Raw genomic sequence first — 19,987 nt, forward strand, 5'->3', positions numbered from 1 at the left:
AAACCCAACAACCCCCGCTAGGAGCTATTTGTGTGCAGTCCTGGCGCCTATGGCGCAAGGCTCATATGGAGAGTCAGTCCTGGCGCCATTGGCGCCAGGCTCATAGATTAAAACTTACCTGATGCAGACCATGCTGCATACTTACCTGATGCAGACCATGCTGCAAGAGCTCCAAGCCAAACAAGGCTTGGAAGGGACTATTTTACCTAGGGACTATTTGTTTACTCGGGTTGGGCTGAGGAGGAATACTTACCTGGGACTACTTTGGAGGCTATTTAAACCACGCCCGAAGAGCAGCACATGCTTTGCATTATTCTGCATCCAGCAGCGGTAATGCTCACCGTGCCTGCAAGTCTGCATCCAGTCTTCTGCCACGCCTGCCTCGAGTTTGGAGCTCCTAGAAAAAGGGAGAAAGCAGGAGAAAAGGTTAGAACAAGAACAATACCTTTTGATCCTTACCTGAATTCCCGATCCATCGCGCCTTCGAGCTGGAAGAAAGAAGTTATTTTATGTGCTTCGCCTCGCCTGCTGCAGCGCCGCGCTAAACGCACCGGCCTTCGCAGCATCTTCACATTTCACCACATCCTCCTGCATGTTACCGCCGCACACTGGCCCCTAAGGAGAAGACAAGAACAGCAAGGTGAGCCAAGGGAATACACAGAGGAATATCCCCCATAGACTTGCCTGATTTTACCACCGGGGGTACTATTCTTCTTCACGGGTCGGCGCAGCTTCCACTGCATCCTAGCCGAACCCCGACCCCTAAGGGGAAACAAAAGGACAGCAAGGTGAAACAAGGGACTAACAAGGGGAACCCTCCTCACCACAAAAGACTTACCTAATTTTACCGCCGGAGGCATGATTCCCCGAGGCTTCATACTTTCTCTCAGCGCCTGAATAAGGGAGAAAGCAACAGGTTACATATGGACATTATTTTATCGAACTGTGTTGGATAATACAAATCCTTACCAGAACATTACCGGTTGCCACGAGGAACTCTTCAGTAGGGTCAAGCTGCAACCTGCAAGGAATCGGACAAGAGTGAAAGTCAGGCATTTGAACTCTTACGAACTACATACTTACGGCGTCTTGCCGGGAATATCGGAGTCAATATTGTCCTGGAACTCACCAATTCCTTCGAGCCAGTGAAGCAACTGGTTATCTATGTGCCCCTGCGCTCAATGCAGGATGGAGAGCTCATCTTTTCAAATCATCAGGTGAGACTATAAGAGGGAACATCCAAGGTGATCAGTGGGGAGAACAGCGGGGTGGGGGGGATTTACGCTCAACTCCACGGGTGGTTAATTCCCTTTCTCCACTTGCAGAAGAATATTCCTACGGGCCAAGCGAAGGAAGCTAGGTGGGCCAGTCCAGTCCGTCATCTCGGCCATACGCGTCACATTGGTGGAGACCGCAGCAGTCCAGTCCAGATCGACGCCTCTGTGGGAGCCAGGTGAGCGTAACAGTCAGGTAAACGGCTCTGATGTTTGTCCGTCGTCTTTCATGATGTACGAAAGTGTTTCAAGTTGGAAATAAAATGGGGGGGGTGTACAGTGTTTGAATATCCTACGGGGTAGGATGGGTAAAAGGTGTTATAAGAAGGGGAATACTGTGTCTCATCCGTCGGTGTCCCACTTCCGCTCCCTGACGACCACCCATCCAGGATATCCTCCCTCACTGGTCCACCTCCAGGAACTAGATCCAATAGCGATGGCCGTGTCCTGGCCATCTTGGCGGCAGATCCCCGGGGACTAGTCAGGGAGACAGTCAGGTTTCTCACAATACCTACATATATATGATTGTGACACAACACATACATCACAGGAGGGAAGGAAAATTAGCATAAATGGAGAAAAGTATATGCAACAATGGGTACAGTGATAGCTTTATTTCCTTATCTCTTTATTGACCTTGCACTGTATATATACACACATATATTAATGTGGAGTTGTGTCCTAACTGTCTCTAAAACCCAAGGTATAAAGGGCCAGGTTGTCAGAACCTAGAAAAACATTTTAAGGGCCCTTTGTCCATTCAGACACTATCTTCGTCTTTTGTAGCTTTTCAACAGTGTCAAGCTCGTCTGCTCATCTAGGTGCTTTTTCAATGGCACAAGTCGTAGTTCAAAACAGTGAGCAGCTTGATTGGGTTGAAGCACTGGGGCATTTAGTACTGCTCAAAGGCAGCCCAAAAAGCTTCATTATGTCCAGTTGCAGCTGCCGGTGTTTCCAGTATTCATGGCTTGATTACTTAGACGGGTGGCTCAATGATGAAAAGGTAGGCAATTTGATCATGATGGCTTTATTAAGGTGAGTCAGCCTTGAAGTTCGGGATCAGCGGCAAGTGACTTTTACTTCAAATCTCATGTCTCAGCTATACTCTTGAAGGCTTGACGATGCGAAGTGTTGCTCGAAGCACAGGCGATGGGGAAGTCGGTTTGCGCCAGTAGCTTAATGGTAGTTTGATACATGTTCAATATGGCTGAAATCGGGAAACGCTGGTTTCTGCCATCAGTATTTCCAAAGACAGCAGCTTTTGGACTTATAGTAAACTGCTATGGGTCCTTTCACCAGGCACCTTGAGGAAAACGCCTTGTCCTGCTCTTCCCAGTCCATAAACGTACTTCAGAGGTGCTTGCAGGGTCTTTTCTACAGACCTGGGCAGGGTCTCCCTAGATGCCAGCAACCTTTAGTATTAGGCAAGCTTGTCTTCCAGCAGCTGCTTCTCTTGCCCCCCAGAAGTGGCTAGGGAGAGAGCTGCTTATTCAAAATAAAAAGGTAAAAATACCTAGCTTGCTCCTATGGCTATGAGGGAGGTTCCCTACCTAACAAAACGAGAGCTAAGCTGGGCTTTAAAGCCCAAAATAATGTTCTTCAGTCCGAATCCTATCCACTAACTGGCCCTACCACTTTGTAAAAAACATCTAACTAGAAGAGAATTGGGAGGCTTTGTTCAATAGCCACAACAGGGTATCGACTTGGCCCAATGTATACTTGGGCCAAGTCGAAGGAGTACTTCCAGCACTTGCATGAGCACATTGGAAAATGTGGGCTGGGACATTCCATGCAGCATGGCCACGGTGTGCTGGAAGGTGCCAGTTGCCAGGAAATGCAGGACAGGCACAAGCTTCAGCATACAAATTGGGAGACGCCAGAATTAATTCTGGCAGTAAATAAAAAACTAACATCAAAATACCCGGGAAGAACGTGAGCGGATGAGCTGCTCGCAGGAGACTGGAGAACAGCCGAACGGACACATCGTATCCTCGGGAGAGGCCGCGGACGAAAACACCAAAATGGCGGCGCTCCCAGAGAGCATAGGGATCTAGCAGGACGCGGCAGCGAAACGAAACTGCCGGCCCTCTGATGCAGTCACTGTATCGGGCGACGACCACGGATCGAAGTAAAGACATTTGCAGCCGCACCCGGCAGCTGACATGGCTGAGACATGCGAGTGTGTAACACACTATTACCAGAACATACCCCGGTCTAGCACAACCTACATGTGACTAGGCCATTGCAAAGGAGGTGAGCAGCTGTTGAGTTTTGTGTGGCACCTCGAAGTACGTTGATGGCGCATGGATGATTGTGTGCAGCAGAATACATGGGAGAAGACAGCCCATTTGAATACATTGCCGCGCTCCACAGCACAACGCAACCCGCTGCAACTAGCGCCCTAGCGTTTGAGGGACCAGAGCACGACACATCAGCATCGCAGTGTGGGGACCAGATACGATTGAGAATCGCGAGATGTCTGTGAAAGGACTGAGAGCCAAATCCAAACAATCAACAATGGAGGTCTTGGCGAAAACGCAGCGAACCCCCACGGCAGCGGCGTAAAGCACGGGCGCGGCCTCCGCTGATGGTGCCGCAGAAGGAGATAACCGTCAGGTCCTGGCGGCTATAACGGATTTGAGCACCAAATGGGGCACAGCGATGGCGGACTTGCGGACGGCCCTGGAAAATAAAATTGACGCTGTGGGAATCGAAGTTACCCTGCTGCATCAAGATGTCCGTGCGTTGGCGGAGAGAACAAGTGGCGTGGAAAGCACAGTGAAAGTCAACACGGAGGTCAGCATGAGCAATGCAAAGGAGGTCCATGTGAAACCTTGAAAATCGCGTGGAGGAGGCGGAAGGAAGAGCGAGGAGGAACAACATACGTGTGGTCGGCCTGCCCGAGGGGGAGGAAGGCCTGGACCCCATGGACTATGTAGAAAACATGATACTCCAGGGGATAGGAGCAGAAAAACTCTCACAGGGGTTTACTGTTGAGCGGGCCAATCGGGCCTTGATGAGGAGGCCACGACGTGGAGCTCTGCCGAGGCCAATAATCGCAAGGATCCTGAATTACAAAGACAGGGAGAAGATCCTGGAATATTTCCGTAAGGGCGGGACAATTGAGAGAGCATCCACCAATATCACAGCGTACCCAGATTATACGATGCTGGTGCAGAGGCAAAGGTATAGTTACGTGGCCGTCAAGAGGAGGCCACGTGCTGCGGGCATCAATATGTTTCTGTACCCGGTGAGGCTAAAGGTGCTGCATAAGAGCAAGGTGCTTTTTTTCGACACCCCGGAGGAGGCGGCATCGTGGCTGGACCTGCAGGGCTGCCCGGAACAGGAGGCTGACTGAGATTGAGCGTGACAAGTGAGGAGTCGGTGCCATGGACATTAAGGGGATAAGTGGGAAGGTGGACTTGTTTTGGGAACACGGGAGATTTAAGTGAATTTGTAGCTCTTGGACCTTGTGCTCTGGCTGGACTGGAATATAGAGTATCAACTGCATGCTGGAACTGAATAGCATTAACATCATGCATGATAGTATGGGTAGTAGGAGCAATGGGATGGTAGCAACCTACCCCCGAGATTCGGTAGTTAAGTAGCCATTAGGGCGACTTTACCCTGCTGAGCCCTGAGTATAGACTTACTAGGCAGGGCTAGATGTGGGGGTGCCTGAGATCCAGGGATGGAGCTGGGCAATGGTTGGGGAGGGTGTTGTTGGGTGTGGGTGGGGAGGTGCGTGGGGGGGGAGGAGGGGAAGGTTGTGGTGTATATAGTTTTGGGGAGTTTTAGTTTGAGTTTGTGTGTGAGCCTACAGGGAAATGACGAACAAATCAATGGCATCGGGTAATCTCAGAATTGTGACCTGGAATGTGCGGGGCCTTAATAGCTATCTGAAACGTAACAAGATGATGATGTACCTAAAGATTGACATAGCTCTGCTACAAGAAACCCACCTCACCAAAGAGAAGTTGGAGGAAATGGAGGGGTACGGTCATGGGGGCCACATATTGGGCATATGCAAGAGGGGTGATTACATGGGTGGCACCGCATGTACCATTTCAGCTGCTTAGCTCGACAATAGGCCTGGAAGGCAGAATGGTGGGGGTGGGGGGGGGGACTCCTGGAGAACAGAGAAGTGAATATCATAAATATCACAAATTTGTATGCCACTAACCATGATACAGCGGTATATATTAGGTCTTTATATGGTAAAATCAGCCCCCTGGCGGGTGGCGCGATGGTGTGGGGAGGGGACTTTAATTGCACTCTGAACCCCAGGATAGATAGGTCAGATGACAAGTTAGAAAAGCTGGCGCCGGCAGCTAGGGCGCTGAGGACACTGTTGATGGACCTCGGCCTAGAGGATGTGTGGAGAAGGCTACACCCAACGGATAGGCAATTCTTGCACTATACAGCGCCACACGACCTGCACACAAGGCAGGATTATGTGTTCGCATCTGCCGAGATAGTGGGAGAAATGGTGGGGGCGGAATACAAAGCCCGGGTACTCTCCGACCATTCGCCTTTGGTCATAGAGTGGCGACATCAACCCCCCAGGGCACGGATCCCGACGTGGAGGCTCAGGACTGAGGCTCTACAGGATGCGGGCTTCCGAGAGGATTTGAGGTAGGCCATCGAGGAATACTTTGAAATTAATACGGGCAGTGTAAGTTCGGTGGGAACAGTATGGGAAGCATTCAAGGTGGTGGTGCGGGGAGTAGCAATATCTAAATCCAAAGGGCTCCAAGGGGGTATTGAGCGGGAACTGCAAGAGACAGAAAGAGAGCTAGAGGACCTGATACGAAATGAGGGGACCACCCGTGCGAACAGGGCTAAAATAAAGGACTTACAGCTAGCTTATAGTGAACTCTGGGACAGATTATGCAAACTGAACTATAAGAAATACACATAGAAGCGGCATGCTGTAGGGGATAAGCCGGGTAGTTTCGTGGCTTGGTTGTACAAGAATGAGACCCCCTGCTCGGTGATCAGAGAGATCAGGGACGCGGAGGGTCAAATCCATAATAGATGGGCAATATACATCTGTGTTGTTCGCAGCCAAGTAAGAACCAAGGGAGGTCCAGTCGGCACAACCCAAACAACTGTGGTAAGGACTAAAATGTCAGCTAATATCTAGCTCGATATCGAGAAAGATGTAAAGACAAGGCTGTGGCAGAAGACAGAAGGATAGAACAATTAAAAATATACTATCCCTGCCTAAAGTGCGCTCTCAACTAGGTTGCGGTGTTACAACGCCTGTCTAAAAGTGACAGATTAAGAGTTACCAACTTCTATAGTGTGTAATACATCCAGCATTGTAGGTCCTTGTAGGTCCTATACCACTTTCTTCCAGATCTAGTACAGATTGGAAGAAACTTTAATTTAAAAGAAAAAGCGCACCAGGGGGCATTGAAGAGGATATATATCCCTCCAAAAACTCGTGTGGCAGCTAATGGGGTAAACAGTCCTTTAATAGCCCACAGACTTGTCACACTGACCCTGGATTGCTAAGGTTAAAAAGACACAAAAACAATTGAAGAAGGAGAAAATCCTTTTTCTTTAAGCACAAAGACAATACAGTCACAACTTCCCTTCCAAGGCTCGTTTTAATTAGAGGGGAGTCGGACAATGTAAAAAGGTTTGCTCAAACAATCACAAATAGGCTAGCTGTTGCCTTTTTTAGATGTAGCAAACACCGTCGATCGGTTTCAGTGGCATGACTTCATTATAACCACATTCATCAGGACAGTCTTAGCTTCCTCAGAACTGGTGTATTTTGTAATTTAAAGGGGAAGTCCAGCAGAAAATGTCATTTAAAAAATAAATAGGCAACATTAAAAAAAAATACTATCACTTTTTTTTTTAAACTTCCTATGTAAAATTTTGAGCTATTTAAGCACAAAATTCGCAAAAGCAAGCACATGGGCACATCCATTTTGTGAAATGGATGCCCGACTGTGCTGGCTTTTGCTTTTGCGGCACTAATGAAGGAAAAGCCAGCCAGCTGTAGTAAACACCGCTGGGTGGCTTTTCCTTCATTGGTGCTGTACGCGGAGGACAAGAGCAGGAAAGCTGCAGCTGAATCTCGGTAAGTGCTATTTATTTATTTTTTTAAATAAGCACTAGCTGCGTTTTTTTTTCTAAGTTTTCCAGGCTGGAGGAGCCCGGAAAGCTTAGAAATAAAACGGCAGCTTTAAAAACGTATTTATGTTTGCGGTCGCTTTTTTGAAGGTACCGCACACATAAATACAACGTTATTGTGTTTGAAAACGCTGCGGTTTTTCTTTCCGAGTTTCTCAGGCTCCTGAGAAACTCGGAAAGAAAAACCGTAGCGTTTTCAAACACAACCGCGTTGTGTTTCTGCCTGCTGTGGCTATCACCCTGGGGGAGCACCGGAGACCCAAAGTGATAGCCACAGCAGGCAGAAACACAACGCGGTTGTGTTTGAAAACGCTGTGGTTTTTCTTTCCGAGTTTCTCAGGCTCCTCCGAGCAGAAGGAGCCTGAGAAACTTGGAAAGAAAAACCGCAGCATTTTCAAACACAATAACGTTGTATTTATGTGTGCGGTAGCTTCAAAAGCGACCACAAACATAAATACAACGTTTTTAAAGCTGCGGTTTTATTTCTAAGTTTTCCGGGCTCCTCCAGCCCGGAAAACTTGGGGAAAAAAACGCAGCTAGTGCTTATTTAAAAAAAAAATAAAATAGCACTTACCAAGATTCAGCTGCAGCTTCCCTGCTCTGGTCTCCGGTCCCCGTCCTCCGCATACAGCACCAATGAAGGAAAAGCCACCCAGCGATAGCTTTTGTTTACTACAGCTGGCTGGCTTTTCCTTCATTAGTGCCGCAAAAGCCAGCACAGGCGGGCATCCATTTCACAAAATGGATGCACCCATGTGCTTGCTTTTGCGAATTTTGAGCTTGAATAGCTCAAAAGTTTGCATAGGAAGTTTAAAAAAAAAAGTGCTAGTATTTTTTTTTTTTTTTAATGTTGCCTATCTATTTTTTAAATAACATTTTTTGCTGGACTACCCCTCTAAGAGGAAAAATATTAGGCTAAACAAAACACGGGGGAAAATATGGAAACTATTGAAACTATATGAAAATGTAAGGAGCATGCAACAAAAGGTTGCCCGCCCAAGAACGTTGTCTACCGATAGCTCCCCAACCATACAGGAAGTTATCCGATGACATCTTTGTGTAAGCAGATGTAGTATTCTGAAGTAACAAAATCTTTCCACGCTGTGTTCCAGGCTCACTAACCTCACTGCTGCCCATGAAGGACATATTGATATTACACTTGTGAAACACAGATCGAGAGAAGTGTATTGCTGGGAATGCAAGGATACAGAAATTGATAATGCTGCATCGAATGTTTGAGCAGTGACAAACACTTACAAGATCAGCACCCCAACATCATGTTGAGTACTCAAAAGCTGTAATGGAAAGGTTGGGCCTAGACTTCCTAGTCACCTGGAGAAAATGATATTATAACGTAAATATAGAATTGTTCTTGTCAACTCATTCTGTAAATGAATCAAACTCAATTTTGTGCAATATATATTCAGTTAAACGACAATTCATGTACTTAAAGTATTTTTTCAAAAGGGAAGTAATGCCTGCAGAACCTGTTACTAACAAAGATGTGCAGTTGATACACAGGACAATGGTGTCGATCCTGAACACAAGCAACATTAATTACACAAAAACAATCGTATATCATCTCCCTGATCAGTGACCAAGTTGAGAGGGCAAACCTTTTCATAAACGGGTCCCTTCAACTGGGGGATACATTAGCAGACATTAATGACCATGGTTTAACTCTGAATTCTTTCACCGCCATCAGCCCTCTCTAGTTAATGAGAGAACACCCAATTTATTCTACATTAGTACCACCGTGACTTCCAAAGGTTTTTTGACTATGAAACCGCAGACATATTGGACATTTTGTGTGTAGTCAAACTGTCACAGAAGAAATGTAAAGAACTCTATTTGAAAAAAGTTCACAAAAGCCTGTGCCATTGGTATTGGAGACACAGTAAGAATTAAAATGCTCTCCAAACATAGATTCAAACTCAAATATGGTACCCAAATAGAAATTACCCAAGTCCTAGAAATCTAGGTGACCACGGAAAATGGGAGACTTGGAACGTGGAGAAAATAGTCCTTTATCAACTTGGAAGTCCAGATTATGGACTAAAAGAAGACTCCTCTCGAGAACTACAAATTGCACACAAGGCTAGTCTGTGAATCTTTTGCAGAGAAACATTCCCTTGTTATGGATATTCTTCATGATTACAGCGCTGATTTCTCTACGAAAGAAGGGAGGCATCCGAGACACCATCAAAAAAGGACATTAAGGGATACAGACATCAACGGAGAGAGAAAAGAACAAATGACTTCAAAGATGCACCCAGCACTTGGTCCAACTAGAGGCACAGGAATTTGCCATGCATGTATAAAGACTTTGACATCTATTGAACCTTTTTGTTGTTAAAGGAAATACCCTGCAGGAGGAAATTCTTGCAGATGGGTACCACTTTGGCGTGTAAAGGCGAGACACTGCCTATCCAGGGAGGCAGTAGTTCCTCTCTGCAGTGCTGATTATATTATCACACATTTACCTGATTTTATGTATTATATAAAAGGGACACATTATATGTGCAGAAATGATTACTGTATCAAGCAGTTTATTTTGTATGGCTTTGTTTCACAGATTCTGCCCCCAACAGCATTATCTTAAAAATACTACTGAGATGGACTGTTCACTTAATTTGTTTTTTTCACTCGCTATATCTACTTTATTTCCGGCATTGCTCACGACAGTTTCTTGGGCTTTAAGGGATGAATATTTTTTGACATTGTTCGCTTTGTTGCAATGTACTTCATTACAATTCTATAGTGGTCTGAGGGTAGTTTGTGTTCTTGAGCTGCTGCAGCTATGGAAGTAGTGTGAGACGAGCATGGTATCAGAGATGGCACAGACAACAGATGTAACAGTTTTGAAAACCTTTATTAAAATATCAGGATGGGTGTAACGCCTAACTTGCCCTACAGCTATGGTGGGAATAGCGCTACCTAACAAAACGAAGGAACGTCTATGTCCAGAAATCCCAAACAAAGTCTGTGCGTGCCAAAACATATGCTTGCCCTCACGTCTAATGCCTAAATCTAGTGCAGGGATATTCCAACTCACAATAGGTCTGGAGCAATTTCTAGCTCCCTTCCCCATGTTCAAAATACAGTTCCAAAGACAAGGTTCTCAAGCAGGTACTTGCTCACCAAAACAAAGTTCCAAAAAAAGTGTGGGGTTCCTTTCCACCAACTTTATTCATGGGTTCACAACACAATGTTCCAAAAAAGACTGAGATCTTTCACCAAGCCACAGGTGCTAGTACACAACAAACAAAGTTCCAAAAGATAATGCTCCCCAGAAGCTTAGGTCTTCCTTCCCCAAGCGTACAGTGTTGCTTCATCAATAATCTCAGTGTTCAGTAGGAGCCTAGGTTTCTGTTTCCCCAAGTTTGCTGGAATTATGCAAAACCAATATTTCACTCTTTCTGGTTTCTCAGTTGCATGTACAGTTCCTTTTCATTTGGTTGGGGCTCCTTGGTCTAGGCGCAGTTGACAGACTGCACGGTCCACCCACTGCGGGTCGCGCAACTAGTTGCCCTTACCCAAGGACTTTATCCCCGTAATTTAGGATTGTTTGGGTTATTCACACTTGGAAGATTCAGATGCAGCTTAAACATTCAATTCAGCATTTTGCTCGCACTTTGCTCCCCCTCCCTGCTCCCCTCAGCTACTTACTTGCAGAAAACTCATGATTTTACTAGCTTGCGTTGCTTTAAAATTTTCCTTTAATCAATCTAGGCACTAGAGGCTTCCGAGATACCCAATCATGGTCAGACATGGGCCTGGAGAGAGTTGCCCAACTCTCTCACGAAGAGGGCTTCATAGAATACGACCAACTGACTGAGGCACTGAGCGACAGTCCGTCCTCGATCTTTGAATATCTGCGTTTGAAGGGAATCCTGACTCACCCCCGGTGGGCTGATAACTTTAAACATCCTCTCACCCCTTTTGAAAATTTCCTAGCCAAAAGCGTCTCCCGGAAGGGCTCCCTATCTAGGTTTTATAGCACATTGATAACGGCCAACCTGGAAGGTAGACAACCCTTCAAACGAATATGGGAAGAAAGGCTGGGTATGACGCTGGACGACCACACATGGAGGGCAATCTTCAAAGCCATATTCACGGGTTCATTGTATACCGCTGCCATGGAACATAGCTTCAAGATACTCCATTCATGGCATCGGCCACCCTGTCCAAAATGTTTAAGGAGGTATCCCCTTATTGCCCTAGGATATGTCAGCAAAGGGGCACTTGATTTCATATGTGGTGGGGATGTCCGGTTATTCAGATGTACTGGTCGGAACTGCTCAGCTGGATCAAGGATATAGAGGGGTACTGCCTGTCTCTACTCCCACTGGAAATCCTCCTGGGCACTCCTATGCCGGAGACAGAACAGAACGCATTCCCGAAGGTCATCGGGGGCCATGTTGAGGGCGGGGAGGTTGGCACTGGCCCAAAAGTGGAAAAGCGCGCTAGCTCCATCCAAGGAGGAATGGCTTTGTAAATTGAGGTCGATCTTCACCTATGAAAAGCTCACAGCGATAATAAATGATACAGTGTCGGAATTCGTACAGAAATGGACCGCAGTTCTTCTTAATGATGACTGCATCTCTATGCGTCCGTAAAGTACGACCTATTACATGTCCATCTTGTACATCTTACTATTAGCCCCGAGGATCAGGGTTGGCCCCCAGACTGTTGTGAATCAATCTGACCCCACTATGTCAAATATGTCAAATTGTATGACCAATAATGCACCAATGTTTTAATGTTCTCTCTGAAGCTTCTATAACCTGCAAAACCTCAAGACTTGGTATGTTGAAAAGTTGGGGGGGTGGGAAGGGAGGGGGGAGGAGGGATGGGAGTTAAAGGTAAAATTACTGACATCTATGTTTGTGTGTTGTATTGCTGGCAGGGATTGGTCGCGCACCCTACCTTATTTGTATGATGTCAATAAAAAAAAAGACAAAGTAAAAAAAAATGGTCCTTTAACTGTCATCAACACGTATACTTCCTTAAACGTGATCAGTCTGAAACATTGTTATTCATTAGCCCCATTGTTAGACTTGCATTCATCATTCGGTTTTTATCAGAGGCTTTCGAGAATGTGCTGCCTGCACGCTACCTCTGTGATACAGTGTAGCTTCACTAACTTTCAAACATGCACCAGGTTTCTCTCATTCATTGGTACTTTCCCAGTTTCTTGGTTCGTACTGTCATGATCTCACTGCCTGCCCCACAGACATCCCTAGACTGTTGCTTCCAGTCAGGTAATGAGCACCTCTTGACCACAGCATAGGGACCGGCTGTTTCCACGGCTCACTCGTCGCATGCTCTCAGGCTCCGTAGAGACACGGCTTCCTTGTCACACAGTTATACTGTGCCTTTCTCCAGCGTCTCTGCGTTCCATTCCCCTTTGGTTTCTCACAGGCTGTACTGGCCTTGCTGTTTCTCTCCCACTCCACAGGTTTCTCGCTTCCTCTGCTGTTTGTGGACTGCATCTTTTATATACCTGTGAGCCTCTAACAGGCTGCAGGTGTGAAGTCCCAGGCTCAATTGCCCGACCACATTCAATCCAATTAACAGGACATGCCTTGACCTTCAGCTCTATAGCCTTCATGCTCCCTCTTCCTCGTCTCAGTACTATAGATGTCTATGTGTAGTCTTCATTACTCTAGGGGTTAGCTTTTTCTTCTCAGTACTTGGTCTAACATCAGGGGGAAAAGTAGGATCTGGGTAACAATATCCTACAAAGGCTGAGGGAGGGTAAGGTAAATCACTGTCGGGAAATCGCCTTCAGCTACCATCTCTCCAATCCCCAAGGACCCTCCACCCAGGTGATCCTCCCTCGCTAGTCTCCCCAGGGTCGGGATCCAAAAGCGATGGCCCTTCCCTGGCCACCTGAACAGAAGATCCCAGGGGAGAAGATGCAAGACTACCTTCAGGTTTCTTACATTAGCCAGAGCTTCTTGGTCACTGAGACAGCTACATGCGCAAGCTGCTTATGTTGATGCTGTGAGGAAGAGTAGTTCTCTGATGTCGGCAAGGTTACCACTGGCTGGTAACAGTAGTGGGTAGGCCATTTGCAGTCTCCCTGTGTGCAGGGAAAACTGGTTCCATAGTGCTACAGAATTGTGCTTCGAGGGGAATGATTTCCATCCCCACTACACTGGCATTTTTGCAGAGGTCAAGAAGCTAACCGCTGGCCTATACATGAACACTAGTGTGCATGTATATTAACAAGGAGACTTTTGGCGCCCATCCTAGGTGTATAAAAAGGGTTACATGGGGGCGGTAAGATAGGGTGGGGGTGCATAAGCGCAGAGAAGGGCAGAGTCGCCACAGCACCTGCATTCAGATCCACAATTGAAAGATCTGTATGAATGACAGCAGCAAATTCTAATGGCAGGTGCTGCTCATGCTCCCAACCTGTGGCGACGTCGGCCATCAGTGCCTGTGCGCCATGTGTGCACAGAACAGGGAAAGACCACATAATCGGTGGATTTACACATAACCCTAAATGTCATTATCTCTTCAGTACAATCATAGCACTAGTTTTTGGCTCACACTAAGTTGTGCTAAAGCACCATATATGAGACTTCCCTACTTCCTCAATTCCCCACTGCCCCTCATTTCTCTTTGGCCCCTTGTTTTTCCTTACTTCCTCCTCACTGTGCCTCCCTCTTCCTGGTTTCCACTCTTACCTACCTTTCCTACTCCCTTGCTTTTTCTTCCAATCCCTACTACCCGCCTTCCTCTTTAACATCGTCTCTGCCTTTCTTCCTTCACTTTTCAATTCCTTCACCTCCACTCCTCCACTTCCTTCCCACCTTCTTTGTACTTTGTCTCCATATGTGTATGTGCTTGTCTATAGTGTGAACTTTGACAAACTCCTCTTCCTGGCCCACGGGATAGAGAGTGGGGTGAGGCCATGGGAACTGGGTACCAGTGCCTGCTGCACAATACTGGATCTCAGGGCTTAGGGAGGATCCCATGAGCCACTCTCAGAATTCTCAGCAGTTTGGCAGGGGCTTGTCACATTGGTCTGCCATATACCCTTAGCTCCTTAAAGGAAGCTCCAAACATTGGTAAGGTCAACAAGCCACATATAAACCCTGTGGCAACATTACTCCAAAAACCTGCCCCACATACCGGTCATGGATGCCCGACCTCTCCAGAGAAATGTTGGTATGATACATTATTGCCATAAGAGTGTGTTGTTGAGCAGGAGTCTGCTGCTTCCAGGCCAAAAATGAATATTGCGGTGTTTATCAAAGACTTTTATTATCAAAAGAAAAAGGGGTTGGTGAATTCCTACCTATCGCTGACTCTAAGAGGGGTTTCCCTGCCTCAACAAAACTAAGGACCGTCTGTGTCAGGATGTCTAAAGCAAAAAGTGTTCTCTGTCCTGTGTTCAAAATCCTAAACTGACCGTCACACACTAAAATCAATATAACGTAAACTGGGGAATGTCTTAGTTGAACACCTGCAGCTTCCTTCCAGAGTTCCAGATATAAATTCTCTAAGGTGCAAAAAGAAAAATTAATAAAGGTCCACTAGAGAGGGGCCATCCCCAGAGTCTTTCTGGTTATTCAAAGTGCCCATTTTCATATATTCCACAGGATGGCTCTTCCCTTGAATTGTCCCCGCTTACATAAAACTTTACAGATCTTTCTCTGGACCCCTGATGTCTTTTTTCAGAAAAGGATATGGTTCTTCCTTTTTGGTGAACAATTTTAAAAAAGGTGGGTTTTCTTTCCCCTGTTTTCTGAGCACTTTTTCTGGGGGTCTCTGCCCCGTTTCTCAAATACCTGGTTTACTCTCCTGCCAGGGTTTTATTTAGCTATTTGGGTTTGGGTCCCAAACTTGCTGAGTGCCTGGTTTACTCTCCTGCCAGGGCTTCTTGAGTCCTCTCAATATTAGAGTACAAATCCCAGGTTCACACTCTTCATTAGCATTCACTAATTTCTGTATCCAGGTATTTATATTTTTCATATGTTTGGCCACCAACCCTTCCCCAACTGTGTTAAATGTCCCAGTTCCGGTGTGTGGGTTTTTGCTCTTTACTAACGGCATGTAACATTATCCCTGAAGCATCCCGTTATGCCAATCTCCTGCTCTTGGCATACCGGTCTTCTCTGGCAGCTTCGGCGGCTCGCCGTTTCCTCCACTGCTGCCTGGGATCTCGTCTGGTCGGTTCTTGCCTGGCCTTCTCCTTCTCTCAGCAGTTCCTGCTGCTTGGGATGGCAGCACAGCAAACACTCTTCTGCTTGACTTCCTTGGACGTCATCCATGCTAGCTTCTTCACTCTGGTCTGCTGATTGCTTTCCTCCTGTGTACCAACCAGCTTAGGGAGGGCTGACTCTCCCGTTCTGTTCAGGTGTTCCATATTAGAATGTCCCAGCACATGTTAATCTCTTCTAATGTCTAGAACCTAGCGATGGCTTGCTGCTTCTAGTGATCGTCATCCTTATTCCTCGTTTCAGTTTTAAAAAAGCGGGGGATGTACACAAGTCCCGGTACTTGTTGTTTCTTTGTTATTAAAAGGGGAGGGATGTACATAATGTCAGTGTTCTGTAAATAGTGGAGATTATTTATCCACACAATTTGCCATTCTAGAATGGGGGAAAAGTAAATGGGTGTTACCAAGGAGTGCAGGTAAAGACCTGTTCTGACCCAGCGGGTTCACTTCACCTCCCCAAGGGTTATCTTCCGCTATGTGATCCTTCCACAGATAGCCACCCCCAGGGTCAGAGTCAGGCAGCGTCTGCCTTTCCCTGGCCACATGAGGGGAGATTTCCCCCAGGGAAGTAGTGACAAGCTCGCTAGATTCGTCACATGGACCACTGCTATGCACTGACACGAACTGGGGAGCTTATTGCATGCAGTCCTACACTCAAAATAAACACATAGTGGAGTTCCAAGCAGAGAGCTGACATTAAGGCTCAGGCCAGGCTACCACAAATTTATAGGCATAGCAGTCAATTTGACACAAAGCATGTGAACTTGCACAGTGAAGTCAATCAGATTTAAGATGTACTTACAACCCACACCCCAAAGCGAATGTGCAATGGTGCCACGTTGGCACGGCCAAACCCATTTGTAACCATGAGATGAGGGTGTGGGTATTTTGGGAATGAGACGGGTCGTTGGCTGAAGCTTGTTGTGGGCAGAGAAGGTTGAGACGGAGCACGTAGGCAAAAGTTATAGAGGGAGAATGGTGGGCAGAAGGAGGAAGCGAAAGAGTGAGGTGGATAACACGTAGGTGGTAATAATGAGGAACAGTTAAGGGAATGTGGCAAAAGGATAAGTTAAGAGGGTAAGGGGAAGAGTAGAACACTGGAGGAGTTGCTAGGAGAAGTGAAAAGTGCAATGCAGAGGTGACTGGAGAAGATACTTAGAGGAGTGAGGGGAAGTATATTGAGTAGGTGGTTAAAGAAGGTACTGGAAGAGGAGAGTAGGAGCATACTGAGGATGTGGTTGGAGGAAACATCAGGAGTTCAATAGTAAGATGTTTGGAGAACACTGGGATGAAATAATTGGAGATCATTGAGGTTGAAGACACCAAGGAGGGGTGGAAGACATAACATGTGGAAGGAAGAAGAAGGTGGGGTGGAGGAGAAAAGAAATAGCAGTGAGGATGTTGGATGAGCTGAGAAGGAGCAAGCACACTACAAGCCTGAAAGGAGAGAGCTAAGGAATGTTGAACATACAAGCATGTGGTGATGCTTCAAAGAGGTACAGGGGAAGCGAAGAAGAGAGACGGTGAAGAGAGAACATGAGATACAGGAATTACCCTCTTGGGTACGAGACAGTTTGCGACTTATCGAGGTGCTAAACAGGCAGGTTCTATTGGGGATTATAGCAGAGGCCCATGATAGGGAAATGGAGAGGGCAGCCAGACTGAACCTGCATTATGGTTTAGCTGGCGAGCCTCCATGATAAGGTTTTGGGACCTGTCTCCATACCACCCTGCTCTGATCTAACTGGCTGGGAAACGCAGCTGGCCACCTTAATGATGAAAATATTCTAGGGCTCATTCTGGTGCTGTCCATCCCTAGCTTCTTTCATAATTCTGCCCTAGTAGTTAGGTGCAGGAACTGGGACTCAGGAAAGGGGTCTCCTCAAGGAGTCGAGGATAAGAAGCAGAGTTTGAGTCTACTGAGAAGAGCCACATAAGAAGGAGGGATAGGGGGACACTCGACACCCCTCTTCCACTGCCCAAGACAGTGAGGATAGGGAAAATATCTGTTGTAGAAGGAAGCCTCTGGATTAAGGACTATGCATACCAGAGACTTTATTAAATCTAGAGCCTGTGCTGAAGACAGAGACTTTGTTTAACCCCATGTCCAGGGTGGCCCGTTGAGTTCTACTCATCCCTTAGATGACCCACCCTGGGAAAATCAGGGAAGATGAAAGATGTAAGAAAACCCTTAGAATTAATGTCCACATAGAAGCCATCCTAAATGTTGGTATCATTGTGTGTGCTAGGGCACAACCCCTCCTGTGTAAATAGAGCTACTCAAGGATGGAAGGCTCCTGGAAATGTGGAAGAGATAGTAAAATATGCATTAATTTGCCCAGAGTTAATCATTCCGTCAGTAAACTTTTTTTTACCTTTCTTAGTTTATCTGGGGTTTATCCTTCTCTGCTTCATGAGAGAAACTAGCTCCAAGGAAGTGGAGTGCTGTGTAAAACAGGAAAGGGTAGAACTGCATTGTGGGGTGAGGGGTGTGGAGGTAAGTGGTCCCTGCCCCAATACCAGATGAGCAGCTGATGAGGTTGTATTTGAAGAGTGAATTTTCAATGTCCTTTTGTCAATGTCCTTTTACTGGTCCTACAGAAGAGTGAGCAAATGTGTGTTCAGTGACCTAGTCAGTAGTTTTGATTGTTATGCTGACATTCTGAGATCATTCTTTTGTCTGCTTCTGCTTTTCAATACAGGACATGAACTCAAAATACTGACAACTGCTTCCAATATTAAAGAAGAAGAAAAAATGGCCTATCCCATGCTGTCTGTACACCCTGGGAAAATACAAGATATCCATTGCCCCACAGGTGAGTGGACATGACATTGTGGGAATTGTACAGAATAACTTGTGATGCACCTCCTGATAGACCTCATCAGTTCTCAGCCCCTTCTCTACTCTGACCATGCACTATTTTCAGCAATTCTCTTCTATTTCCTGGAGGTTGTTAGTCCACTTGAGAATCATCTAATCATTGTCCAGGATACATGAGTTTATCCCCCGCCCCCTCAAAATTGTGCCTTGATGATTCCCAGATTGATTTTGCATCTGAGGTTTTTAGAGTTGACAGAGGAATAACTATGAAACAACCTACATGAAGAGGCTTAAAGTGGATTGCCACATACTTTTTTTTTACTGCAGTTTTATAATATGCCAAATGACAGCATACATTGTTTCAAAGCACAGGTGAGTTAATGGGGGCAAATACAGTACTTAGCAGATACAAATGCATTCCTTTTTCAGTGAGATGTGCATAAATAAACATCAAACGGAAAGTGCAGCAAGGTTGGGTGGATGAAAAAGTGCTCTATGGAAGTAGAGATGTTTTAGGCTCTGAGGTTGGATGCATGTTCGCGGCCACCACAATATGATTAGGATCACAAGAGTAGTCAATTACTCTTGTGAGACACTTCGGAGGCCTCTCCTCTCAAGGGTCTAGGAAAGCCAGGCTAAAGATGTTTTTATTTTTTTTCAGGCGCCTGTTGTAGTTTGTTCCCAATCAGAGGGGGTTTGGTAGGTTGTTTGTTTGGGGGCCTTGCCTGCAAAGGATATACCCCCTTTCTCTCTCTGCTTTTTGAATTTAGGCATCTTTTGGAAATTCTCTCTTGCTGCTCTCAACTTCCTTGGTGTCTATGAGGTACCTAAGGCTTTGAGGTGTTTGGGGCCCTTGTGTACAATTTGCTGTGCCAGGGAGTGTCCTATAAGATGGACAATGAGCTCGAAAGGCAACCTGTTTAATGATTTATGGTCTGATCATATAGGGTTTTGTGTGTTTATCCCTTAGATCTGTTTGGCTGCTTACTTCTGTATGAGTAATTGGATGGATTTGGAATTTGGACAATTGCAAGTTGTGTATGTGTAAGGTACTAGTCTTTTTATACATTTCAAGGGAAGTCTGACAGTGTCAGGGCCATGACCCTGTCAGGGGACATTTAGGGGAGCCCCACTCTCCGAGACTTCTTCATGTGCCAACGCCGGTTTTTGGCACACACCCTCTGTTGCAAAATGCCTCCCAGCACTTTTTCTGGTCAGTATTGTTGTTCCTCTTTTTCAGGACCACAACTCTCAGAAGGCACCTGTGAACAACCAAGAAAACCCAGTCCAGCACCAAACAAGCAGAAAACCCAAAATGCCGCAACTGATATGGACTGTGAACTGACACTACAACCGGACATTGCCCAAGGGCCCCAAAAAAGTGAATGAACTGACTGTGGCAGCAGAAAAGGGAACTTTCAAATCCACAGCATGCAAGTGAAACAGCATTACAGACTGCGAGGCAGACATGGACGCGAGGACACAAAAGATACAAATCATCAGTTT

The 19,987-nt window shown here is 46.2% G+C and overlaps 1 protein-coding gene across 1 annotated transcript in view; it reads left to right on the forward strand.

The window, feature by feature from the left end:
* LOC138510531 (zinc finger protein 587-like) overlaps nt 1-19,987 on the forward strand; it is a 304,358-nt gene that overhangs the window by 156,091 nt on the left and 128,280 nt on the right. Inside the window, exon 6 of the mRNA XM_069626255.1 lies at nt 18,363-18,476. Coding sequence (XP_069482356.1) covers nt 18,363-18,476 — 114 coding nt within the window. The remainder of the gene's footprint in view (nt 1-18,362; nt 18,477-19,987) is intronic.

Source organism: Ambystoma mexicanum, chromosome 6p (assembly GCF_040938575.1).
Source record: "Ambystoma mexicanum isolate Mex_15411 chromosome 6p, UKY_AmexF1_1, whole genome shotgun sequence".
NCBI lineage: Eukaryota > Metazoa > Chordata > Amphibia > Caudata > Ambystomatidae > Ambystoma > Ambystoma mexicanum.